The 26,571-nt window shown below is 45.6% G+C and overlaps 2 protein-coding genes across 2 annotated transcripts in view; one reads left to right on the top strand and one right to left on the bottom strand.

The window, feature by feature from the left end:
• Window positions 1–22,905, top strand: part of apc2 (APC regulator of WNT signaling pathway 2) — a 33,860-nt gene extending 10,955 nt beyond the window's left edge. The window contains exons 4-14 of the mRNA XM_085775174.1: window positions 227–563; window positions 1,737–1,845; window positions 1,948–2,061; window positions 2,727–2,801; window positions 10,840–10,935; window positions 12,517–12,934; window positions 14,266–14,364; window positions 14,463–14,602; window positions 15,452–15,646; window positions 16,075–16,289; window positions 16,601–22,905. Coding sequence (XP_085631300.1) covers window positions 227–563; window positions 1,737–1,845; window positions 1,948–2,061; window positions 2,727–2,801; window positions 10,840–10,935; window positions 12,517–12,934; window positions 14,266–14,364; window positions 14,463–14,602; window positions 15,452–15,646; window positions 16,075–16,289; window positions 16,601–22,160 — 7,358 coding nt within the window. The 3' untranslated portion in view covers window positions 22,161–22,905. The remainder of the gene's footprint in view (window positions 1–226; window positions 564–1,736; window positions 1,846–1,947; window positions 2,062–2,726; window positions 2,802–10,839; window positions 10,936–12,516; window positions 12,935–14,265; window positions 14,365–14,462; window positions 14,603–15,451; window positions 15,647–16,074; window positions 16,290–16,600) is intronic.
• On the bottom strand, window positions 3,263–7,208 carry LOC146989190 (uncharacterized). Its single transcript, XM_085775293.1, has 4 exons — window positions 5,594–7,208; window positions 4,741–4,852; window positions 4,615–4,652; window positions 3,263–3,867 (listed from the first exon to the last, which is right to left on the bottom strand). The coding sequence occupies exons 1-4, from the start codon at window positions 7,206–7,208 to the stop codon at window positions 3,308–3,310; spliced, it is 2,325 nt and encodes a 774-aa protein (XP_085631419.1). The 3' UTR covers window positions 3,263–3,307.
• Window positions 22,906–26,571: the final 3,666 nt, after the last annotated feature.

The following is a 26,571-nucleotide window of genomic DNA, read 5'->3' as shown; positions in this document are numbered from 1 at the left end:
TTTACCGCAACTATGACAACGACTGAAAACCATGGAAACGGAACATAATTCCACCAAAACCGGCTTCTGGTTTTGACCATAGATCACGTTCGGAAACTTGTGGATACTGAAATAGAATGAAAAATGAAGTTTAATTTTTAAGAGTTACAACGAGCAAATGGCACAGTCTTTTGGCGGAATGACCCAATTACTGTAACCATGACAACAAAGCTTTCTTTTTCTCCAGAGCTCCACATGGACCTCACCAACTACTACGAGCTCAAGCACCAACCTCACAACCTGAGGCTGCTGACGAACACGCTGGGAGGCGCCGGCGGCGTCGCGGCGGCGGAGCTGGACGACCACCTGGCTCTGCCGCCGTCGTCCTGCTCCTCCTCGTCCTCGGCGGCGGCGAGCCGGGCGAGGAGCCCGCTGAGGTCCTCGTCCCGTCAGAGCAGCGCCGCGGGGGACGCCGTCATGCTGCCTCACCACTTCCTGGACGGAGCGCCGCCCAAAACGGCGGTGATCAGCGGAGCGGACGGACGAGTGAGCGACCATCACCTGGAGAAGCTGTGCAAGGAGAGGTGAGGTCACTGAGACACGCCCACATCCAGCAGAGGTTTATTATAGGCCTACCTAACTAGAATAAAACTAGCAGTGAAAAAATAATCGAGTAAACTGAAATAAAAACTAAACTAAATAAAAACTACAATGAACAATTCAAAACTAAAGTAGAGTCAGATAACATCAGCTTAGTTGTAGTTTTCTTGTCGATGTCTAAAGCTGCAGGAAGAAAAGGCCACAGCTCAATATGGGACGACTTGGAGTACGACCCACAGCTAGATAAGAGTGAATGGGCCTGATGAGGACTGATGGGAACATTATGGGATGGATGCAACTAAAAGGGAACAAGTTCATCTTCAGAGGACGGACAGAGGCTTTCTCCTAAAACCTGAACAACTACAACTAAGACTAAGACTAAATAAAAACTACAACTAAGACTAAGACTAAATAAAAACTAAATAAAAACTAGTCTATTCCTCAAAAATAAACTAAAAACTAAAACTTTAGGATCGATGCTCATAAGAAAGTATCGATCCTATCACCAGTCTGCACTAATCTGGCGTTAACAATTATTTTTTATGACAGTAGACCGTTATTTTGTCGTTTACAGGACCTATCCCCCGCCCGTGAACTATGGTTGTGTAGATTAAATTAATCCACGCGTCTCAACTCATAGACCTAATGAGAGCAGGAGGATTAAAGTTGGGATGTTATTCTTGAAAAAAAAGTGTTTCTAATGAAAGAATAAGATAAGCTGTGAAACCTGTGAAATTTCAGATTGTTCCTTAAAATGTGAATTTAAAATGGTCAATGTAGTCCTCAAAACTACACTCTAAATTATCAAATGTTCCTATATTAATGCCATAGAAATGCACTTTCCCACATACCATGGATACACCCTGGTATTTAATGTCTATTTTTCAGTGTTTTATTGCCACTGACAATTACAACTAAACTCTGTGTTTTAGTGTCATTGCAAAATTATTTATTATTTGAAACTGTCTGTTTTTTTGTTTCCCCCTTCTTCACACATGAAGCTTTTGTAAAATGTATCGGTATCGGCAACACCACCTTTGGTTTTATTTGGTATCGGATCGCAATGAAAATCAGTGGTACTAAAGCAAATTTAAAAACTAATGAAAATGTAAAAACTATAATAACCTTGGTGTGTGTGTGTGTGTGTGTGTGTGCAGGGACCTCCTGCTGGGCGAGATGGACCAGGAGGAGAGGGAGCGCTGCTGGTACTTCAGTCAGCTGGAGGAACTCTCTCAGAGACTCAACCACCTGCCACGCATCGACACGGTGAGGACGCTGTGACATCACCACCACCACCAGCCAATCACATTCCTCCATTTTGTGTCTGTGGTGTGACGTGTGAACGCTGACCTGTGGCCTTTGCTGCAGTTCTCTCTGCAGATGGACCTGATCCGGCAGCAGCTGGAGTTCGAGGCTCAGCGCGTTCGCTCGGCGATGAAGGAACGATTCGGCTCCAGTGACGAGGTCGTGCAGAGGACGCAGGTGAGACGGAGGCTCCTGATTGGACACTTAGACGAGGAGATGATTCAGATTAAGGGGTTAAAAGGGATAGTTCAACATTTTGGCAAATTGGCCCATTGCCATAATCCCTATAGTCATAGCAGTAGGTTCGTTACCTTTAATTGTCGGTGCAAGCTATTTTTAGAACGGCGGAGCAGAGCCGCGAGCTGCTCAGAGCTACGCTACGGAGGCTCATGGGATTTCTTGGTTTCCCCTCATCAAACTCATCAAATACACAATCCAACAACTCCACAACGCTCTGGTGGACAAGTTGTGACCTGCACATTCACCACGCTATGAGATAATAACAGAACGTTACCAGACAGAGTTGTTTTAGAGGGAAATTCATGCAAAACTCTCTGCATTTACCTCTAAAACAACTGTCTGGTAACGTTTCATTATCTGAATCTGAATTAAAGGTAACAAACCTACTCCTAAAACTGTAGGGATTATGGCAATGGGCCAATTTGCCAAAATTTTGAACTATCCTTTTAAAGAGTGTTTCTTATGGGATGATCTGCAGAGTCTCTGTCGTGTGTGTATGTTTATTTGCATTGTTGATGAGCTGTAACGCAGACAGCTGCTGGAGAGACAGCACATCTGGACCTGTCTTAACTGTGTGTGTGTGTGTGTGTGTGTGTTTGCAGATGCGTGTGGCTCGTCTGGAGCAGCTGGAGAAGGAGCTGCAGGATGCCCGAGGGAGTCAGGAGAGCCAGCTACAGGTCAGACACAACAACACAACAACACACAATCACACACACTGGAGGAAACATACGATGAACAGAGTAGAAAACGTTATTTTATTGTGATGATGTCACAGTTCAACCTGTTTGTGAGGCCAGTGTTGAGCACGTATAGTTACCAGTTAATATGTAATAGAAGTAGTTGGACTCGCCGCCCTAACCTCCCATTTATCTGGAACTAACCAACTCACTCAGTATTCCTCCGCACAGAGGAGGGATACCGAGTGAGTTGGTTAGTTCTAGATTAATGTGTATGTAACATACAGTTTAATGGGTGCATTATTTTGTGACGGGACTTCTTGAGTCAAGTAACGCCGGATTTTATTGTCAATAACGGTAACGGCGTTATAACGGGGGAAACAGTAACTTTTTTGTTTACTCGTTACTGAAAAAATAGAGCCGTTATTCCCATCGCAGTTCCAGAGTCTTGTTCGCGACTCCGCCTCCAGACTAGAGTCCAGACCGACCAATCAGCCGTGTTCAGGTCACTGCAGCAGCCGCTCCCAGTCGAGCTGCACCTGGGGCAGCGACACGGAGCCGCCGTAGGCCCAGACCCAGAAGCTGGGGTAGAGCGGCTCCGAGAAGGCGGAGCTGAAGGTGTGGATGTGGACCATGGCGTCCTGGGAGACGCAGTAGAAGGACAGCGACCCGGCGGCCCAGTCCAAGTACACCCCGACTCTGCGGGCGAAGGGTTCCGGAGAGCAGGACTTGAACCTGCGGTTGTTGTGGCACGGCGTGTAGCTTCCCTCCGAGCACTCCACGCTCCACGACCACTGGTTGAGTCCCATCAGGCAGCTCGCCACCGGCCCGTCCCTGCAGAGCCGGTTGGAGGCCACGCCCACGTCGGCGCCGCCGCTCCACTCCACCTCCCAGTACACCGAGTCCAGCAGCCCCTCCCTGCACAGCAGCTGGGGGCAGCGCTCGAACCGGTCCGGGTGGTCCGAGGACCAATCGGGTGACCACACGCGGGTCACCATCCGGTTGCCGTCGGTCAGACGCAGCTCGGAGTTCGCAGTGCTGGGGTCAAAGGTCAGATAACAGGCATCTGGGGAGAGGGACAGAGATCAGCTGATCTGGAGACAAAGTCGCTTCAAACGGTTTCTTAGGAGTCAAAGATCAGCTCAAGAAGCCAAGGTGGTTCATGACTGCTGGTCCCTGGTTTCTGACCCTGAGTTCTGGCCCTGAATTCTGGTCCCTGACTGCTGGTCCCTGGTCACGGTCCCTGGACTTGGTTTCTGGCCCTGAATTCTGGTCCCTGATCTTTAGTTTCTGGTTTCTGGTCCCTGGTTTCTGACCTTGGTTCCTGACCACTGGACTCTGGCCCTGGTCCTTGGTCCCGGTCCCTGGACTTGGTCTCTGGCTCTGGTTCCTGGTCACCTAACCCTGGTTTCTGACCCTGGTTCCCCAACCACAGGTCCCTGATCCTGATCCCTGACCCTGATCCACCTGCTGGACTTCATGTTCTGCCTCATTTCCTATGAATTTTCTACGACTGTTCAACTTGAAAACCCATAAGTACATACTTTGATGTTTATTAGAGTGGATCAATAAGTTCAAGATCAGGATCATCACTGATGACTCATGAGCATCAGTGTGTTTCTAACCCTGAGGATGAGATGTTGCGTTCAAGTTGAGGCATTATCTCATTGATTCTCATTGATAAGTGATCAGGTCACTGATCAGGAATCAGTACAGATGCAGTGAAGGTGCGACTCTATGCAGACGATGCTGTCACTTCATTCAACAGGAGAAAATGTTTCTTGTGAAAAACCAAACGAAGACGTGATCTTACAGTTCTTCACCCACCACGCGTCTCCACCCGTCTGGCTCCTGCAGACACAGAATCAAACGTTCATGTTGAACCTCATATATCACTCAGTCCAGTCTCTGAAGTTACTCGTCCTCTGGTCTGTCTCACCTCGTCTCGCGTTGTCTTTCGTCGCTCAGACTGAAGCCAATGATCCCGGAGAGGAGGTTCTCCAAGGGAAGGTCATCTCCTTCCTCCTCTTCCTCCTCCGAACAGGAAGCAGCTGGACAGAAACCGACATTAGTTGCGTTTCCATCAGCTGTTTAGATGCGCATCGAGATGTATCGCATCAGAAAATGATGATGGAAACGCCGTGATTCGAATTAAAATCCCCTGATTCGCACAAACTGAAATACGCTCGCTTGGGCCGGGTTTTGGTTGATGATTCGAATTAAGTGTGACGTAGCTTACTTTCACCCCATCTACTCCTGTGTTTGCAGTTCACTCACAAGACAACATCAGGGTTTCACTACATATAATTAATTGTGGCGCACCGCCACGGCAAAATAAAAGCCCCCACACACCTTCATAATGATGTTACTGCACAGTTCTTCATAGTTCCTCCTCAGTAAAAACCAATCAACCTAAAAACGTATCAACCAGCGCATCCAGCATTTATCATTAATAAAGTCTGTGGCGGCCGTGTCTCTCTCTCTCTCTCTCTCTCTCTCTCTCTCTTTCCACACACACGGACAGGTCGCGTTATGACGGTAATAAACATATGCGCTAAATCGCGCTAATGTGTTCAAATCATACCGTCCGTCCGGGGGGGGGGGGGGTGCAAAGTCCGTAGATGGAAACACACATGATTCGAATTTCTTTTAATGCGTATTTCCCAGTGATTCGAATCACTTTAGATGGAAACATGGCTTGTGAGACGTTGGTTTAACTTTTCACCTGAAGTTGTAAACGTTTTCACATGGTCACAGATTTGATCTCGGTGTGTTAAAACCTCTGGTCCTACCTGTGTGAGACGTCCATGTCGTCTCCTCTCCTGGTCGTGTGTCAGAGACGCTGATGTCCACTTCACTGTCCTCTGCTTCCTTCATGGAGTCCATGTTCCCACCGTCCTCCATCGCGGAGAGTTTTCCCCTGAATCCTTCATCTGTTTGCTCTGAGAGCGACGTCCTTACGTCCTGTCTGTCCTCTACATCCTTTCTGTCTTCTACATCTCCTTTGGCCTTTCTGTCTTCTACATCTCCTTTGGCCTTTCTGTCTTCTACATCTTCTTTGTCCTTTCTGTCCTCTACATCTTCTCTGTCCTTTCTGTCCTCTACATCTTCTCTGTCCTCTACATCTTCTTTGTCATTTCTGTCCTCTACATCCTCTCTGTCCTCTACATCTTCTTTGTTCTCTACATCTCCTTTGTCCTTTCTGTCCTCTACATCTCTTTTGTCCTTTCTGTCCTCTACATCATTTCTGTCTTCTACATCTTCTTTGTCCTCTACATCTTCTTTGTCCTCTTCATCTTCTCTGTCGTCTTCATCTTCTCTGTCCTCTACTATTATCTGGTCTCTCCTAAACAGCCTCCTAAAACTGTTGCTTGTTCTCTGAGACATCTGGACTCTGGCAGCAGGACCCTTGTTGTCCCTCAGACTGATCCTGAAGACACTGGAGATGTCTTCCTTGAGGAGGCTCAGGGGGTTGGTGGTCTTCTCTGGCGTCTGTCTGGTCCTCGGGTCTCTGGACACGACATTGAAGATGCTGCTCAGATCTTCTCTGAGGAGGCTGAAGGTGCTGCTGCCTCTGTCCTCTACATCTTCTTTGTCCTTTCTGTCTTCTACGTCTTCTTTGTCCTCTACATCTCCTTTGTCCTTTCTGTCCTCTACATCTTCTCTGTCCTCTACATCTTCTTTGTCCTTTCTGTCCTCTACATCTTCTCTGTCCTCTACATCTTCTTTGTTATTTCTGTCCTCTACATCTTCTCTGTCCTCTACATCTTCTTTGACCTTTCTGTCCTCTACATCCTCTCTGTCCTTTCTGTCTTCTACATCTTCTCTGTCCTCTACATCTTCTTTGTTATTTCTGTCTCCTACATCTTCTCTGTCCTCTACATCTTCTTTGTCCTCTTCATCTTCTCTGTCCTCTACTATTGTCTGGTCTCTCCTAAACAGCCTCCTAAAACTGTTGCTTGTTCTCTGAGACCTCTGGACTCTTATTTTGGAGGCGTCTTCCTTTGGGGCAGCAGGACCCTTGTTGTCCCTCAGACTGATCCTGAAGACACTGGAGATGTCCTCCTTGAGGAGGCTCAGGGGGTTGGTGGTCTTCTCTGGCGTCTGTCTGGTCCTCAGGTCTCTGGACACGTTGAAGATGCTGCTCAGATCTTCTCTGAGGAGGCTGAAGGTGCCGCTGCCTCTGTCTTCCGCCTGGTTGGACGGACGCTCATCCAGCTGCGTCTTCGTCTCTTTGAACACCTTCAGCACGTCGTCTTTGAACTGGTTGAAGTCTTCTCTGAACAGTGTCAGAGCGCCGATCGTCCTCCTGGTCCCCTGACCTCTGACCTTCACGTCTTCATCAGGGTGGTCACGGTCGTCCTCATGGACACGTTCGTCCTCAGGAGGTTCCTCTGAGGGATTCATCCTCACTTTTAAAGTTCCTCAGTTGTTTTTATCTACGACGTAGACAGAGTTTTTCCTGTGATGAGATGAAACGTCTTCAGGAGTTTCCTGAACCTGGAAACACAAACACTGTTGTTAATCTCCATGAAGAGAGAGGGGGAGGGGCCATGAAGAGGGTGTCTCTCTACACTTCTGTCTCTACTATCTCTTCTGTCTCTACTCTGTCTTTACACTTCTGTCTCTACACCTTTGTCTCTTCTCCATTGTCTCTATTATCTCTTCTGTCTCTACTCTATTGTCTCTACTGTCTCTACACTTCTGTCTCTACTCTAACACTTTACAATAAGGGTCCCTTAATTAACGTTAGTACAACATTATTAAGCATTAATATATAAACTAATGTGTTAATTAATGCTGAGTGATGCATACATAATGATAACTAATAACATTATTCAACTTTTAAATGTATTAACTAACTTTGAGTAGTAAACATTAATTAACTGCTTACTAATAGGCTACATCAATTAATGTGTTTCCTAATCCTAAATAATACATAATAATGATTGTTAATAGTAAACAGTTAATTAATGCTTAATAATGTACTAACTAATGTTAATTAAGGGACCCTTATTGTAAAGTGTTACCCTCTACTCTGTCTCTACATTTCTGTCTCTACTGTCTCAACTCTATTGCCTCTACTCACTGTCTCTATTGCTTCAACTCTATTGTCTCTACTGTCTCTACACTTCTATCTCCACTGTCTCTACTGTCTTGTACCCGTAGCTACGCAGTTAAATCCAAACGCCATCGGTTAAGGTTGTCTTTTGCTGACCTCTGACCTCTGACGACCAGATGTTTAAAGGTCAATGGTCAAGATCCATGTGACAACACGTGGATCACGTCAGAGAGACTCCGCCCACTGAGTGACGACCTGGTTGACTGGTTCAAGTCTAATGATGAATCACAGCAGAGACTCTGTTCATGTTCATACCTGTTCACTGTGAATCTGCTCACAACACAACAACACTCAACACGCTCAGATACTCACGGCTGCTTCAGGCGCCGTCCGTCTGTCTCCGTCCGTCCCGGTCTGTCTCCGTTTGACAGTCGGTCCGACGACTCCACGTCTCGGTCCAGGTGTGTGTGTGTCCAGGTGTGAGTGTGTGTGTGTGTGTGTCCGGGTGTTACAAGGATTAGATCTGAGCTGCCAGAATCTCTGCCTCTCTCTCTGTCTCTCTACATTCCTTGCTCGCCGCTGGTTGAACTGGTTTGTCTCCATGTCTGAGAACCGGCTGCTGATTGGCCGATCCTCTCCAGGTGTTCAGTGTCTTGTGACGAGTTCAAGGTCTGAGGTTAAACACTGTAACTTCTAAGATTCAGCTGCAGAAACAGAACCAGCCTCAGGTTCACTGCAAAAATTCTAAATCTTACCAAGAATATTTGTCTTATTTCTAGTCAAAATAAATCTAATTATACTTAAAATAAGACTCATCACATAAAAAGCAGCTTGTTTTTCAAGCAAATTTTCCATTTTAAATAAGTACAAAAATCTGACAGTGGAGCAAGTTTTTCTTCCTTATTACAAGCACAGAAAACCGGCTTTCACTGGCAGATTTCAATTGAAAATTAGTTTGAAACAAGTGAAATGATCTAAAAACAAGTTAATTTTTAGGTGATGAGTCTTATTTTAAGTGGAAAGAGATTAGTTTTGACTAGAAATTAGACATTTTGACAAGAAATAAGACAAATATTCTTGGAAAGATTTTGAGTTTTTGCAGTGTTCTGAGTCCTGGTTCTGGTTCTCTCAGTTCCTGTGTGAAACTCATTAAATATTCACGAGCCTTTTCCTGCCCCGCCCTCCTTTAAAAACAGCTCCACCTGGTGGGTGGGGGAGGGGTTGTGACCTCATTAATAATCAATCATGTTCAATAAATCATTGATTACGTCAGAGCTCATTAATTATTCAGCAGGTTTAGTGTGACCTTTGACCCACAAACCCAAATTATAAAAATATGAGATAAAACATTTTGTTTATTTATTTTAATTAATTTTAATATTTTACTTTTAAATCACAGTCACTTATTTTAACAGTGAAACATCTGTGTGTCTGTGTAATATTACACCTATAGAATAATAAATGTAAATGTATGTACTTTATTTATACAGCCCTTTTTACAACAATCCTTTCGGTGTACCAAAGTGCTTTACAGCAGGCAATAAATAAAAAGAAGAATAAGTAAAAACAATAAAATACAGCTAAATCAAATAAGATAAATCACACTACTGGGTATTAAAAGCCATCCTAAATAAAAAGGTTTTTAGCCTAGATTTGAAGAGGCCCAGGTCAGAAATAAGATGCATCTCAGCGGGGAGCTTATCCCAGAGCCTGGGAGCAGCAATATAATAATTAAAAAAACCTTTAAACATTTTTTTAAAACAATGCACGTGTCAGAAAAAATTGATTATTGATTATAGACAAAATATTTTAACTGGCCTTTGACATTTAAATGTTTTAAATCAGGTTCCGTTTGGATCAGAGGTGAAAATCTGATCAGACAGGAAGTTAAACATATATGAATAAATAATGTGCATGATCAATAAACATCCGTCGTCAACTAGAATCAAATCAAATGTGAGAAGGAAACAAAAACAAATGTTTTTATCGCTACTTATATAAACGACAACGACAACAATAACGATAATGATAATAAACCAAACGTCTTAACAGGTTTCTACTGTCTGTCTGTGTTCCTCAGTCTCTCTCTCGTTGCTATGCAGAGAAGCAGGTCTATGTGGTCGTCTCTGAGCTGAGCTGTGATTGGCTGTTGCCAGGCAGCAGGCTCGACCCAGAGATGAAGAGACAGAGAGAGAGAGAGAGATTCGACTTTTCTCTGCTTCACCCTGAGAATTACGAGCAGCATAGACTCTCTCTGGTTCTGGCTCTGTAGTAAAGAGTTGATCCAATCAAAGAGCAACATATTTGAGCTAAAGACACATACGCACACATACACATTGATGTATAAACGTGTGCGTGTGTGTTTGCTGGCGTCCATTTTGTGGTCATGTTGCAGCTGCCGTTTTTAATGGAGGAGGTTTGGATCAGAGCCACTGACTCAGTCTGTGCAACACACACACACACGCACACTGGCTTCCCTTTCTCTTTGTCTGCCTGCACACACACACACACACACACACACACACACACACACACACATTCAATCACACCCGGAGGCGTTGCCATGGTGACGGGATGGAGACGGTGGCGATGAAAGCTGGGATAGAACTCTCAGAGGATTCAGAGCGAATCTAAATGAGTGTGTGTGTCTCTGTGTGTGTGTGTGGGGAGGATTATCAGGCTGTGAAATGAACGTTTTAAGAGTTTGCTCTATAAATCCGATGAAGCCTGTTTGATTCCAACGAAAAATAGAAATAGAAGTCGTCAATGAACACTGATCAATAAAATCAACACATAATAAAAACAAAAAAAATATATAGGGTTTTTTTCTTTTTAATAATTTTATTGTTTCATGAAAGAAAACGTCTTCACTAAACAAAGACATTATCTTCCTCCTCCTCCTCCTCCTCCTCTTTCATTCCCCCCCATCCCCCCCCTCCTCCTCCTCCTCCTCCTCCTCCTCCTCCTCCTCCTCAGTTGTCTGGAGCTGAGAAGCCTCCTGCTGGAGAACCGGAGAACAACACGTCGGCGGCGGCTGCAGCAGGAACAGAAGCTGCAGACGGAGGCAGCAAGGTGACACACCACCTTCATCATCATCCTCATCTTCATCATCATAAATATAACATGTAACACACACACACACACACACACACACACACACACACACACACACACACACACACACACTGATCTTAATACAGAGCCTGCAGATGAAAGAGCAACCGGCTTAAGCAGTGTTTTATCCTCAGCTCCTTTATACTTATCAACGAAATAAGCACATGATGATGATCTTCTTCTTCATTTTGGAACACATAATAAGCCGGGCAGGGGGAGGCTCATTGCTGCAGACACCCAAACCCTCATTAATGATCTCTCTTCCGATTATCTTATTTGCACCGTCTGCTGGCTCTGTGTTACTTCCCGGCTGAACTATGCTGTTAATTGGAAACATGTCACTTTGCACTTCGGTTCTTATTTTTATTTTTTAATCAGATTCAAATTATTACTCCTTCGGGACAAGTGCCATTTCTATGTAACTTTTATTGTATTTAATTTTATTTTAGCCTATTATGATTCCTATGTGAAGCAACTTGCACCAACTGAACGACGACCCTGTCTCACATGCCAACGCTTTATTCTGTCCGGTTTTTAACGCTGTTTGTTATGACGGAGTATTAGGGCCACATTGAGAAATACAAAACAAAACACAGACTTCGAGAATAAAGTCATAAATTTACGAGAATAAAGTCGTAAATTTACAAGAATAAAGTCGTAAATTTACAACTGTGGCCCTAATACTCTTAATACTTGTCGTAGTTTGTCCATCGTGTCTAATATTGTTTGTCTACATAAGTTTTTCACATGCTTTTCATTTTATGTGCCCAGGAAAAATGTCTCTGTCGGGACAATAAAGTTGATCTGATTTGATTTGTTTGATTTGATAAGCCGTCATGTGAAGCTGCATTAACAAATTAACAACTCAAATAATTGTAATTAATAAAACTTTTTTCTCTCTTTTGTTTTTTTTAAAGGCACAATAATGAATTTAGGCCCTCGTGGTTTGTTAAAAACATGATTTGCATAAATCAGCTGTTTATAGTTTTGTATTTCACTTATTTTCCTTTTTTTTCAGTTTTATTTTATTTTATTTTTTTGCTTTTGCATCAATGCTCATTTCTATATTATGTTAGACAAGAATTTGTTCAGTAGCAAATCGGGAAGCCTTTTATTATCTTCATATTCGAAATAAACAGTACAAACAGTATTTAAAGCAGAAGTAAGCGATCCGGTCGTTTTGGCTAACTTCCTGTCAGCCGATGGAGTTAGCAGTCCCCGCGCTCGTCCCTACGTCACCACATTCACGCGCATCCCTTGGCTGCACACACAGAGAGGACCGCCCCTTTATGCCGTTCTCTCTCCTCATTGGATAAAGGTTGTAGGATACAAGGAAAGTTTTCTCCTCGGCTTACAGCAGAGCAGAGTGACTGACAGACCCGTGTTTCAGACCAAACACTCTAGATAAGTGATTGCTGTCGGAAGATATAACTATTTAAGACTTATATTAAGACAAACATTCTGCTTACTTCTGCTTTAATATTTATTTTTTGATGAAAATGATATTGACATGTCACCTGGGCCCCCCCCCTCCTCCAGGTGGAGATGGTCTTCTGGCTGCTGTCCATGTTGGCCAACAGGGACAAGGAGGAGATGTCCCGGACTCTTCTGGCCCTGTCAAGTTCTCAGGACAGCTGCATCGCCATGAGGAAGTCCGGCTGCGTCCCCCTGCTGGTCCAGATCCTGCACGAGGCCCCCAGTGGCGCCGCCGGACCCGGAGAGACGGCAGCGGGCGGCGGCGGGAGTGGGACGGTGAGCGGCTGCAGCCGAGAGGCCAAATCCAGAGCCAGCGCGGCGCTCCACAACATCATCTACTCGCAGCAGGACGAGGGCCAGGCCCGGCGGGAGATGAGGGTCCTGCACATGCTGGAGCAGATCCGGACCTACTGCGACAGCGGCTGGGACTGGATCGAGAGCCACGCCCAGACCCCCTCGCCCGGAGGAACCAGAACCGCAGGCGAGTCCAGTCCCACAAAGGCTGATCAATATTTTTTTTAATTTTTTTATTAGTTTATGTCATAGGGACAGTGCACCACTAATCAACAGAGTTAAAAGAAAAACTGTAAGTGGGCCGGAGTTAGCCAACAAGGCTAGTTTTCGTCCATTGTCCCTGGCCAGATGTTAAAGGCAACCTAAAAAAAACCAAAAACAAATATGATAGTAATCAATAATCAAAAGCTGCAGAAGGTCAGAGGACAAACCAGGTCATTATAGTTCACTAAAACTAAGACCAAAACTAAAACAAGCAGTGAAAAAATAATTTAGTAAACTGAAATAAAAATAAAAATGAAATTTTTCCCAAAAATGAGAACTAAATAAAAACTACAATGAACAATTCAGAACAAACTAAGGGTGTTTTCACACATGTTTAGTGCGCACCAAATGTTAAAATGATACATTATTTCATTGTTCAGTTAGTGCGGTTGCTTTCACACCTGCTTTTTGTCACTCGGGACCAAACTTGGAGAGCGTCATGTCTCCATGACTACCGGTTGAAATCTGGAACCGCTGATTGATAAAACTTTCATGATGGAGAGGGAGACTATAGGGCTGGTTGTTAGTAGCTCTGGCAATTTATTTCTATATTGTTTGCATGTCAACTCTGTTTGGTACTTCCGGCTGGTTTCCGGTTTGCGTTCACCCAGCTCGGTCCCGTTAGTTCCCGGTTAAACGTTAAACACGGGCGGACCTCTGTTGCTCGGTAATCAGCTGCTCCGCGGACCCGAGGGACGGACCGCCGACCTGTCCGGTGTCTGAGCGGACTCAGCGGACACGCACCGACCGGCCGCCCCGCTGCTGCTGCTTCGTTTGTGGGGACAGAGCTGCAGAGCTGACAGAGCTAAAACTAAAGTAGAGTCAGATGACAGCAGCTTAGCTGTAGTTTTCTTGTCGATGTCTAAAGCTGCAGGAAGAAAACGCCACAGCTCAATATGGGACGACTTGGAGTACGACCCACAGGTAGATAAGAGTGAATGAAACCTGATGAGGACTGATGGGTACATTATGGGATGGATGCAACTAAAAGGGAACAAGTTCATCTTCAGAGGTCTGACAGAGGCTTTCTCCTAAAACCTGAAAAACTACAACTAAGACTACGACTAAATAAAAACTAGTCAATTCCTCAAAAATAAAAACTAAACTAAAACTGATTCATCACTTACTGAAACTAAAATAAAATAAAAAAGCAAACTGAAAAACTAAATAAAGATAAAAACTATTGAAAATGTTTAAACTTTGTGACAATCTGAACCAGAACCAAAGATGAACTTGTGTTTTTTTTCTCCTCAGACATCCCGGAGCCCGTCGACCCTCAGATCTGTCAGGCCATGTGCGCCATCATGAAGCTGTCGTTTGAGGAGGAGTACCGACGGGCCATGAATGAATTAGGTTTGTAGACACCCCCCCCCCCCCCACCACCCTCTCATTTACACACACACACACACACACACACACTGCACTGTGCTGACTGTGCTGTGGCTCTGCAGGCGGTCTGCAGGTGGTGGCCGACATGATCCACCTGGACCAGGACATGTACGGTTTGCAGAACGACCCCATCAACATGGCGCTGCGGCGCTATTCAGGGATGGCGATGACCAACCTCACATTTGGAGACGTCGTCAACAAGGTAGAGATTAATAATTGTTTAAGTGTAATCTTTGATTATCTGTAATGATTCTGAGCCGACCTGATTAACGTCCTGGAAACAGCTGAACTCAAACTTCTTAGTTTTAGAGTTTTAGGCCCAGTTCCAATCCGCCCCCTGAAGACTCAAGCCCTGAACCCTCACTGACTTACTGAGTGACGTCAGCTGTAAGTGACGGAGTGTGAGAGTCTGTGAGGGTCCAGATGCAGTAAACATGAATGGAACAGCACTTACCCACTCTCACGACACGTTACCTTGACAACAAAATGTTTTTAACACCCCGCCCTTGGACCGATTATTTACCGTACTTTCAATACGCACAAGGTGTGTGAGGGAGACGGACTCAAAACAAAATATTACTGGATCAGATCTGATCAAATCATCATCAATAATCACAAACTGCACGTTAATACTGACAGTAAACTTCTTCTTTTCTTTTTCTTTTTTCCTTTTTTTTTGGCTCCTGTCCATTAACAATAAAGAGACAGCGGAGCTCTCTCTGTCTATGTGTGTTAATTTACTTTCTTTCTTTTTTTTTAACACTCGCGTTCCAACGGCATCCCATGTGTTTGACTTCACAACGCTATGAACTGTGGGTAATTTGCTTACCCAAAGTCAGCATCGGTGCTGACTTACGGTAAGGAGGCAGTAAGGGCTCATTCACTGACTCACTGACTTGATGATCTGACAATGGAACAGCCCTCACACACTCACGGACTTCCCGTGAACGCGCCTCTAAGTCAGTGAGTCCGTGAGGGGTCGGATTGGAATTGGGCCTTAGAAAATGCAGCTGGTTGTACTGAAGCCTTGTTGTTGTAACTCCTCCTCCAGGCGACCCTCTGCTCCAGGAAGAGCTGCCTCCAGGCCCTGGTGGCCCAGCTGGCCTCCGACAGCGAGGAGCTCCACCAGGTGGTGTCCAGCATCCTGAGGAATCTGTCCTGGAGAGCCGACATCAGCAGCAAGAGAGTCCTCCGAGACATCGGCTGTGTGTCTGCGCTGATGACCTGCGCCCTGCAGGCCACCAAGGTGACTAAAACAAACCAACACACTACAGACAGTGGACAGGAAGGAAGGAGGGAAACTGGTTTATGTCAGGAGATGGAGTGCAGATGATGCTGCTAGAGATAAAGTCCGGCAGTGATGTTTGTCTGAGTGGTTTCTCCAGAGTCTGGAGATCAGAGGTTCACTGCTCCTCCTCCTCCTCCTCCTCCTCCTCCTTTCTTAAAATGTGAAACTGTTCCTTTAAACGAGGAGTTTCTATTTGGTTATAAAAAAGTCTCACGTTAATGTGGATGAATCTACGATACCCACACGTGTTAATGGGCCCATTTTCGATAAATATATTGTTTTGAAGTGATGTGATTCAGTAGACTAAACGTATAAAACGATCTTTGCCTCGTGACGATCTTTGCCTCGTGACTAAACCTTCTTGTGTTCTGGTTCTGGTTCTGTAGGAGTCCACCTTGAAGAGTCTGCTGAGCGCCCTCTGGAACCTGTCGGCTCACAGCATCGACAACAAGGTGGCGATCTGCTCGGTGGACGGCGCTCTGGGCTTCCTGGTCAGCACGCTGACGTACCGATGTCAGACCAACTCGCTCGCCATCATCGAAAGCGGCGGGGGCATCCTGAGAAACGTGTCGAGCCTGGTCGCCACGCGAGAGGACTACAGGTCGGTCTCCTGTTGATTAAAGTCTGAAGAGTGATAAAATCTTCACTAAAGTTATTCAAATTAAATAAATTTACTTCACTGATACCGTTAATATCCAAAGTTAAAAGATGTTTTACTTTCAAGTGGTCATCATATCTGAATCTATTTGAAAAAAACATAAAAATAAGCTTTTCCATGTTTTAGCTCTTTATCATTCTATCATCTATTTCCTTTAATCATTTACAAAGGGGTTCGTTCATTTGCTCTTAGTATTGACTGTAGCAGAAGTGAAGCTGGATGTGTTTTAATGTCTGCTGCTTCTTTCTTCTCAGGCAAATCCTCAGGGACCATAACTGTCTCCAGACTCTGCTGCAGCACCTGCGCTCCCACAGCCTGACTATCGTCAGCAACGCCTGTGGGACTCTCTGGAACCTCTCAGCCCGAAGTCCGAAAGACCAGGAGCTGCTGTGGGACCTGGGAGCTGTTAGCATGCTGCGCAACCTGATCCACTCCAAGCACAAGATGATAGCCATGGGCAGCGCTGCAGCTTTAAGAAACCTACTCACCAACCGACCCCTAAAATACAAGGATGCTGCCGTCGTATCCCCTGGCTCCTGCATGCCGTCGCTCTACATGAGGAAGCAAAAGGCCCTGGAGGCCGAGCTGGATGCCAAACATCTAGCAGAGACCTTTGACACACTTGAAAAACAAAGCCCGAAGCACTTAACCCTCAACAAGCCGCTACGGCACATTGAGAGTCTGGCAAAGGATTATGCATCCGACTCTGGTTGTTTTGACGACGACGAGGCCCCTAACGTCTCCAGCAGCCTGGACACCGGGAGCTTCTCTATGCTGTCCATGTTTCTTACCAACTCCAACTTCCTGCAGAATCAGCCACGTAAGAGGGATAATGAACCTGAGAGAGACCTCGAACCACATCAGATGGTGGAGAAGAGACATGCACCTCCTGACGACATGGTGTCTGCTGCAGCTGAGAAATTAGCCAAAAAGATCACCAACACGGTGGCCAAGATTGACAGGTTGGTGGAGGACATCACCATGCACACGTCTTCGGAGGACAGTCTGAGCCTCAGCTCTGAGGATCACTTGGCCGACTGGCCTTACGGACTCGATGAACTCAATGAAGCCCGGGCAAACTCCTGCTCCCCCTGCCGCCTCTCTGACACGAGCAGCCTGGCCCACCGGGACCGCCTCAGCAGAGCCCATGCCCTCCTGCGCCTCAAAACCGCCCACACCAGTGTCTCCACTGACAGCCTCAACAGTGGCAGCACCAGTGATGGCTACTGTGGCAGCAAAGATCAGATGCGACCTGCTCCCAGAGCCATAATGATGCAACAACAACGACCCAACCAGCTTGATCTCAAGGTTGCTCATCAAGACTACCTGGGACCTTCCGTCCTGAATGACACAATGCAGCAAGATATTCCAGAGAGGGACTCTGTGGACAACAAAGACCTAAAGACTTTAGGGATCATCAACACAGACTCAGAAAAGAACCAGGATCAACCTGTTCAAACACCTGTCAGTGTTTCCACCAAAGTCTCCTCTGATGTCAGCATGACTTCAATCAAACTGTCTCCATCTTATCAGCAGGTCCCACTTATTCAAAGCGTGGCCAAATTTGGTGTGGCAAAGACAGGGATTAATGTCCAGGCTGCTCAAGCAATGAGAAGACAAGCATGGGTACCTACCGTGATGACTGGAGGCAGTATAACAAAGTTTTCACCAATGACATCCACCAAAAGCCCAACCATTGGGACAATGGAGACGGTCCAGAAGTACTCTGTGGAGAATACCCCGATCTGCTTCTCCCGCTGCAGTTCGCTGTCTTCCCTTTCCTCTGGCGACGGAGCACTGGATGGACAAAGTGAGAATGAGCTGGAGAGTGACTCATCATTAGAAATAATTGAAGTGGAGGATGGAGAAGTGGTGAAGAGAACTGAAGAAGATGAAACTCTGGAGGACCTGAGTGACAGTCAGCTGCTGATGACTGACTCAAAAACCTTCCCAAGCAAAGAGACGGATCCCATTGAAATCCCCTGTCCTGCCAAAAGAGAAAAGGTGTTCCTCAGAGGAGCTTCACCGGCTGTACTTGAAGACAGATCTCCATCTAGTTCATCAGAGAATTACATCCACGAGACACCCCTGGTAATGAGCCGCTGTAGCTCGGTCAGCTCCCTGGGCAGCTTTGATTCTCCGTCTATTGCCAGTTCAATCCAAAGTGATCCATGCAGTGAGATGATTGATGGGACAATAAGCCCCAGTGATCTGCCCGACAGCCCGGGGCAAACCATGCCCCCAAGCCGAAGCAAGACTCCATGTTGCGGTGAGTCTAATGGACCAGAAACACAGACCACAGGGATAGCAGGCCAGTGGGAAAATAGCCTACGGAAGTTCATGGAGATTGCAGACTCCAAGGAGAGGTTCAACCTCCCCCCTGACCTGGACACAATGATCTACTTCACTGTAGAAAAGCCCACTGAGAACTTCTCTTGTGCTTCGAGCTTAAGCGCTCTGCCTCTTCACGAACACTACATACAGAAAGATGTGGAGCTGAAATTGACGCCTCTCCTCCAGCAAAATGATAAAAATCTCCCATTTCCTGATGAGGATGACCAAGGACTCGACCATGGGGAAAGATACAGCGAGGGAAACTCAGACGATGACATTGAAATCCTAAAGGAATGCATCAACTCAGCTATGCCCTCCAAGTTCAGAAAGGTACGACCGTCCCTGATGACCACGATTCCTTCCCATATCCTCAGCTCCCAAATGCGAAAACCACTATCTCTTCCTGTGTACATGATGCTGCCGAATGGAAAGACCCAGATGTGTCCTGGAAGGAGAATTGTCATCCCACAAAAGGACCTCAAATTTGATGATTCATCCTTCACTGATTCTGCAGAGGGTACACCTGTTAACTTCTCCAGCACAACATCACTGAGCGACGAAACGCTTCAGTACCCAGTGAAAGATAGAGGAGCTAAAGAGTGCACGGCTAAAGGGATGAACAAACAAGAGCTGCTCGATGATGAAGCAAAGAGGATTGAAGACCTAAGGATATTCTCACACTTCCACAAACCCAACAACAGGGTGAACTGCCCACCTGAGATACAAATGAACCGAATAACCAAACATGTTGTTCCCACTCAGCGGGTGCTGATGCAGAGCAAAGAAGTGGCCGACCGAGTGGCCAGCCAAAGAAACCGTGATCACTCTCCTAACCAACAAAAGAAGAGGCAAGGCCAAGGCCCCATCAGGAAACTGGAACTTCCTGTCATAAAGCAAAGCACGGAGGGGAACCTTAATGTGGGCTCACAAAAAGGACACACCATATATCGAAAGACGACACGTTCATCAGAGGACAGCTTCTATGATGACGAAAATGAAAATGATGAAGTGGTGAAGCAAACAAGTAGAAAACAGATCAGAGAAGCAAGTAGAAATACTCTCTCCCGGAGCATGACAAACATTGGCAGGATTGATAATTCCCAAACAAAGCACAGAGGGTTTCACAGGATTAAACAGAATCTGATAAAGGATGAATCTCTGGCATGTTACTCACTCAGCTCCTCTCTTAGTTCACTGAGCGACGCTGAGTTTGAAGATAGTAAAACAAAAGCCCAACAGATATGGTACAAAAATAGACACAACAAAACACTTAATATGATGCAACAAGCAAAGTCTATGACAATTCACAGCCAATACGAAGAGCAAAGCTCGCCAAGTTCCGTCAGCATGGACTCAGAGGATGACCTCCTTCAGAAATGTATAACTTCTGCCATGCCAAAGCAGCGAAGAAAGCTCGCTGCCAGGAAAAAGAAAGCAGAAAACACCCAGAAACAAAAACAAAAGGCCTGTGATGACTGGAACATGGACGAAGAAATGGACAGTGATGATATGGCATGGGATAATGACTCAGACCTCAACAGCGTTGAATGGAGAGCCATACAGGAGGGGGCCAATTGTGTTGTAACTGGGCTGCAGGCATCAAAGTCTCAAGAACCATCCTCTGAAGAGACTGAATCAGTCCTGTCATTCATGTCAACGTCCAGCTTCACCCCCAAAGAAAGGAAGTTTGCAAAAGACAAAAAGGCAAATAAGCCTCTTGACTTTGCACAACGCAAGCCAGTCCCTAACTTACCAGTGGTATTCAGAGGCCGGACAGTGATCTACACCCCGAAAAAAGAGCCAGCTCCATCTCAAAGACCTCCTCCCAGAAAGGTACCAACCAAGACAGATGCTCCAAAGAACCCAGATCTTGCTCAGCACAGATCAAAGAGCCTCCACAGATTAGGCCGCCCCCAGGATACAGAACTGTCTTTGCCAAAGAGGAGCTCTACTCCCCCTCCCAGGATACCAAAAAGTTCGTCCTCTGGATCGTCACAAAGCTCCACACCATCCAAACAGTCACAGAAGAAGATCACATCACCAAGTCAGACAAATAAACCCATCCAGAAGAAGAATGCAACACCAGTTGGTAGCCCGCCAGCCACCAGTCCACCTGAGAGGAAGGGACGGTCTCCTGTTGTGAATCAAAATGAAAAATCACCACCTCCAAAGACCCAGAAGTCACCTGTTCGGATCCCTTTCATGCAAAGTTCGGGCAGGCAAGCCAGGCCTCTGTCACCACTCGTAACCAACCAAACAACCGGCAGACAAACCAGTCAGGTCAATGGGAAACGGGTTCCACCGGGCAATCGATTTGATCTGGTCAGGATGACGTCTGTCCACTCGAGCGGGGGAGAGTCCGATCGCAACGGATTCTTGAGGCAGCTGACTTTCATTAAGGAGTCAAAGACTGTGCTGAGACGTGATGGGTCTGCATGCAACATACATGGATGTCAGAATGGATCCCCCCGCAGATCAGCTCCTGGAGCTTCAGCTGTCTTCCTCTGCTCATCGCGTTGTCAGGAACTTAAGGCAGCTGTGCAACCCCCAAGACGGGTGCAAGTAAAGGGTCCAGGACAGGCACAGCAAGTCCAGAAGCCGGAGAGAGGCCTTCAGAGGCAGACTAATGCCCTCTCCAGAGCAACCTCCAGTGAAAGAGATCTATCTACACGACGTCCAGCCAGGAGAACCAGCTCTGAGAGCCCCTGCAGGGTGGCTCAGAGAAATGGGCCTGGCAGAGTGTCTGGAGCCAGGCAGCAACAAGACAAAGACACCTTCAAACGTCACGCCTCGTCACCGAGCATAAACATACTGAGCAGAGTGACCAGCCGCTCCTCTCTCCGCTCTTCATCATCTGATTCGAGTGGAAGGGCAAAGAGTGAGGATGAAACGAAGAAGAGAGGGCAGAGATCTGCATCTCGGCTGAATGACAGAGTCACCTGGAGGAGGATCAGAGATGAAGACGTACCTCAGATCTTGAAGAGCACTCTGCCAGCCAATGCATTGCCTCTCGTGCCTTCTCCTGACGGGGAAAAGCCAAAGCCACCAGCTCTTCCAGGAAAACTGCCAACCATTCTCCTTGCTTCTCGCAAGACGAGTGACGCGACAGTCCAGACAGAGGATTTTACGAACAACAAGACCAACTCCAGCACCTCTCCAACAGTCGAAACAGCTCCGGTGATCTCAGAGGAAGTAGCCCGACTGGCTCTGTTCAGGAAGATCAGCGCCACCTCCGGAAGTAACCTCCAGGATGGAGATTCAGACGGTTCCCTGAGGAGCCACAGCACCGTCTCAACAGGAACGGGAACATCAGACAGCCACGTGGGAGGAGCTGTCCACTTCCGCCACGGATCGCCCAGCAAGGCTGTCCGAGTCACCCCATTCAACTACATCCCCAGCCCCATGGCCTGCTGCCTGCAGGACGCACAGAGCCAATCAGCCACGGTCACAGAGAAGTCGGAGGGAAAGAGCGAGTCGTAGACCATAAGGAGGAGAACTGGACGACTACTGCGTTCCTGGATGAACCACAGTGCTCAGGTGGACTAAGAGAAGTGTTGTTCTGGTCCCTTTACCTCGGGTGTTGGCCCTTTACTTTCCCCATTCACTGCATCCCAAGTTTTTCTCTCTGATCAGTCGATCACAGCTTCCATCTACCACTCAACACGGGGGTTGGACGTTTGCATCAAGACGGGTTGGACATGAACAGACCACCTTTAACTTCTAGATGCACCTCGAGAGAGAAATCTCGCCTGAACAGGAAGTGCATCTTTTTGTACTTTTTTTGTATTTGTAGAGTAATCATTGCCCGGTTGAAATGTAGTGGGAAACACAGCTAAAGACAATGAACTTGGTTTCAGCACATGAATCACTGTCAGTCTCCTGGACAGAAGCGATGAAAAGAATGATATTATGCAAACATAAAAGACTGAAAACTCAGCTGGACTTTTACCTGGAAAAGGTTCAATCTGTGGTGACTGTTGACTTTCACTTAGGACACAAACACTCCAACGTGTAAGCTTTTTTTTTTTTTTTACATATATAATCCATCGATGCTTTGGGCCTTTGCCTCACCACCACCACCCAAATGAACATGATTCTCTGTAAGCCTTTCCTGTAACGTACAGTACGGAGCCCAGCGAGGACAGAGTTCATGTTTTGATAAAACATTCCTTCCAAGAGAAATCAACACCATCACATTTGGCTCATCTGTCCTCGTCTCATCAAGCACTTTTATCGCAAACCGTTAGAACCTGGATACAACTGTTGGTCGTAGACTTTTAACACAACATTGGGTTGTAGCTGAAACCCTGATAACAACTTTTGTCACAACTTAGGTGGGAAGGAAAATGAAACAATGATTAATTAAGATTCACAGTCTAAATTAATTGACAGGAATGTTTGTTTTTGGCTAATTAATTAATTATATCTTAACACGAGGTGTTATTATACCATGTAGCCTAGTATAAAGCAGAAAGTTAATGGAGTCTATTAAAACTATAGTAGAATTAGAAAACAAGGGGATGATTTTTATCAAACACTTTCACTCTGTCACCGGCTGGACTCTGTTGTCATCACTGCTGCAGAAAAACTACGAGGCAAAGACGCCATTTTCCAGCCTATCATCTGATCGTGGGGTCACGTGACTCTCACCTGTAAATAATCTGCAGATAAACTGAACCTTCGAAGCTTCCTGGAGGAGGAGGGTGGGGTGGGGTGGGGAGGGGGGTGTTGGGGCAGCGACGGCGACGACGACACTGCCGCTCCCTGACAGCATGCTAATACTGTATATCCACTTGACTGTACAACACACACAACTGTTAGCGTAGTGGGACAAGACGAGAGCGTCGCCCGCTCGCCTTCTGTATTATCGTGCCGCCGAGAACCTGTAACGCAAAAGACGTGTCAGCGTAGAAGACCAACAAAGCAACGCCATGTTAATCCAATGCAATTACATTATATTTGTGTTTGCTACTTCGTAGATTCAGGTGCTGTTTGCCGAAGCGATGATCTGATTGGATGACAGTCAGTCAGGTGTGTGTGTGCGAGTGTGTGTATGTATGTATGTATGTGTGTGTGTGTGTGTGTGTGCGCGTTACCCCTCTGGAAGTCTTTATACCTGTGTTAATATCTGCTTTACTGTGTTGCTGTAACAGTAGTGATAGGTGGAGGAGAAGCCCAACATACGGCGAGGAATCTTCTCTGTAGTTCAACCATCGACACCACAACAAGGGAGGGAGGGAGGGAGGGGCTGCTCACTCTCTGAAACAAAGACCCCCCAATCCCAACCCTAACCCCCAACCCCCACCTCACCTTGTTTCCAAAGCATGTTTTGACTATGAATAATACCTGAGTATCTTTTGAATGCAAAACTACTCCTTCCTGTCCCACATTTAAGCCACTTGAGGTGAAGCTCTGACACTGAACCGAACCTGTAGACGAGCTCAGGTCAGAGTCTGAGTCTGCGAAACGATGCGACGACTGCGTTTGTTCAACTGTTTCATCATAACAAACCAAAAAAAACTCAAAACTGAAATTATTTGAGCAGAAAATGCAGCATAAACAGAAAGGAAACAGAATTTCTTTTATCAGACCTGACTGAAAAAAGATGAAAAAACTGTTTCCTGCATTTCAACACATTTTGGATTAATCCAAAACAAAATTATTAAACACTTCTCTTCTTCGTAGTCAGATCAGCTGATGAGCAAATGTATTTTCTGAACATCGTTTCACAGACGTCAGACCTTTTTGTCCCTTACAGCAGTCCGTACAGTACCTGTAGTTTAAAGATGAATTTCTTAAAGACTTTGTAATCGAGCATCTAATAACTAATAAAACTGTAACAGCCACAAGGTCAAACACCAACAACGTGAACCCAGACAGACAGACAGACAGACAGACGAGCAGCGCATTATTCAGACGACGGTCCTGGAGAGTTTTGTCTCGTTCACACTGGGGTAGAAACTGAACGTTGACTGGCTGACTGACTGACTGACTGACTGACTGACTGACTGACTGACTGTGGATCAGTGTTCAGGTCTCAGCCTCCTGTGTGAACCGGGCCACAGACGTGTGTTGGTGTCATGTGACATAGGCGGAGCGAACAGAGAAGTGACTTCATAAATGTTTTCATCCAATAAAAGTGACGTGTTTCATTAAAGGGGTTGTGTCGTCTTCGTGACTCGCACACATGTTCATCTGAAGCTGAATGTACAGCTCTGGAAAAAAAACATTAGGAGACCTGGTTTTACTATTTATAGGCATGTGTTTGAGTAAAATGAACAGTTCTGTTTTATTCTATAAACTACTGACAACATTTTTCCCAAATTTGAAATAGAAATATTATCATTTGGAGCATTTATTTTCAGAAACTGCCAAAATTAGAAAAAAGATGCAGTGTTTTCAGACAATGCAAAAGAAAACATGTTCATATATTGTGCTGTTTTTCTTTGTGCGCTGCTGCAACAAATTAATTTCCCCCTTGGAATATTAAAGTTTAATCAATCAATTCATTTTTAAACAACACAACACTAATTTCTTTCTTTTTTTGTTAATTTAGGAAGAGTTCAGAAATTAACATTGGTGGAATAACCCCAATTTATAATTTCAGCAGTGGTTTTTATAATATTTTCTATAATGTCTATTAAAGGGACAAGGAGGAGTTTCTATTCGGTTATAAAAAAGACTCACGTTAATGTGGATGACTCTTCGCTACCCACACTTGTTAATGGGCCCATTTTCGATAAATATATCGTTCTGTCTTCGTGGCGAGTCATGAGAATAACGCCGCCAAATCACCGTTTATGGTCGGAACTACGACGGTATGTGAACCTCTTTGAACCTCTGACTTTAATTATTGATGAATGAAAACATGAGTCTGTCTTGCGCCCGGTCAAAGAAATGTACGGTGCGCGCGGAGGCTCATAAATGTAGTGTGAAAAAGCTTTGCTTTTCCAAAACTCCTCGTTGTCCCTTTAAATATGATTTGGTTCAGGTGATCACCTAATTAGCGCTGGAATCGGCTGCCAAACATGAAGAGAGAAGCTGATTTATTATTTGGGTCTGGTCTCTTAATGTTTTTTCCAGAGCTGTGATATAATAAATATGATATAAATTCACTATAGAGTCAACACAGCTCAGCCATATTGTGTATGTACGTTTTTTGCTTTATTTTGAAAAAATTCTCCTCTTTATCCGATGGCAAACAGACTTTTACTTTGGAACTACATTTTTCTACAAGTGCCACTGCCATGTGACTCAAACAGCTGATGTGTGAAGTGATGCAGCAGCACTGTTAACCTGTAACAGTGGCTGACTCCGCCCCCGGCAGCTGATTGGTGCAGACTGAGGTCCGTGAAGACGACGTCTGTTTTGTCTCTTGTAGTCATGTTTTCCTACGGTGCTTTGCAGTGTGTGTTACTACTTCATGTTTAAACTGGAGACATTTCAAATCCTGTAAAGGGACGAGCTTCGTGCTGCGTTCAGGGACCAAGTCAAAGGGATAGATCAACATTTAGGCAAATTGACCCATTGCCATAATCCCTATAGTTTTAGGAGTAGGTTTGTTACCTTTAATTGTCGGTGCAAGCTATTTTAACTACGGAGGCTAATGGGATTTCTTGGTTTCCTCATCAAACTCATCAAATACACAATCCAACAACTCCACAACGCTCTGCTGGACAAGTTGTGACCTGCACATTCACCACGCTATGAGATAATAACAGAACGTTACCAGACAGAGTTGTTTTAGAGGGAAATGCAGAGACTGCTTGCTGAAAAACTGTCCCCGAAGGCAACGCGCATCAGCGGTTTTCCATGAATTTACCTCGAAAACAACTCAAAAATGGGCCAATTTGCCAAAACGTTAAACTATCCCTTTAAGATGGAACAAGAA

This window comes from Trachurus japonicus, chromosome 4, assembly GCF_045865225.1.
Source record: "Trachurus japonicus isolate A0001 chromosome 4, Traja_1.0".
Lineage (NCBI taxonomy): Eukaryota > Metazoa > Chordata > Actinopteri > Carangiformes > Carangidae > Trachurus > Trachurus japonicus.
The sequence above is the reverse complement of the archived record's forward strand: the minus strand, read 5'-3'. Positions and strand labels throughout refer to the sequence as shown.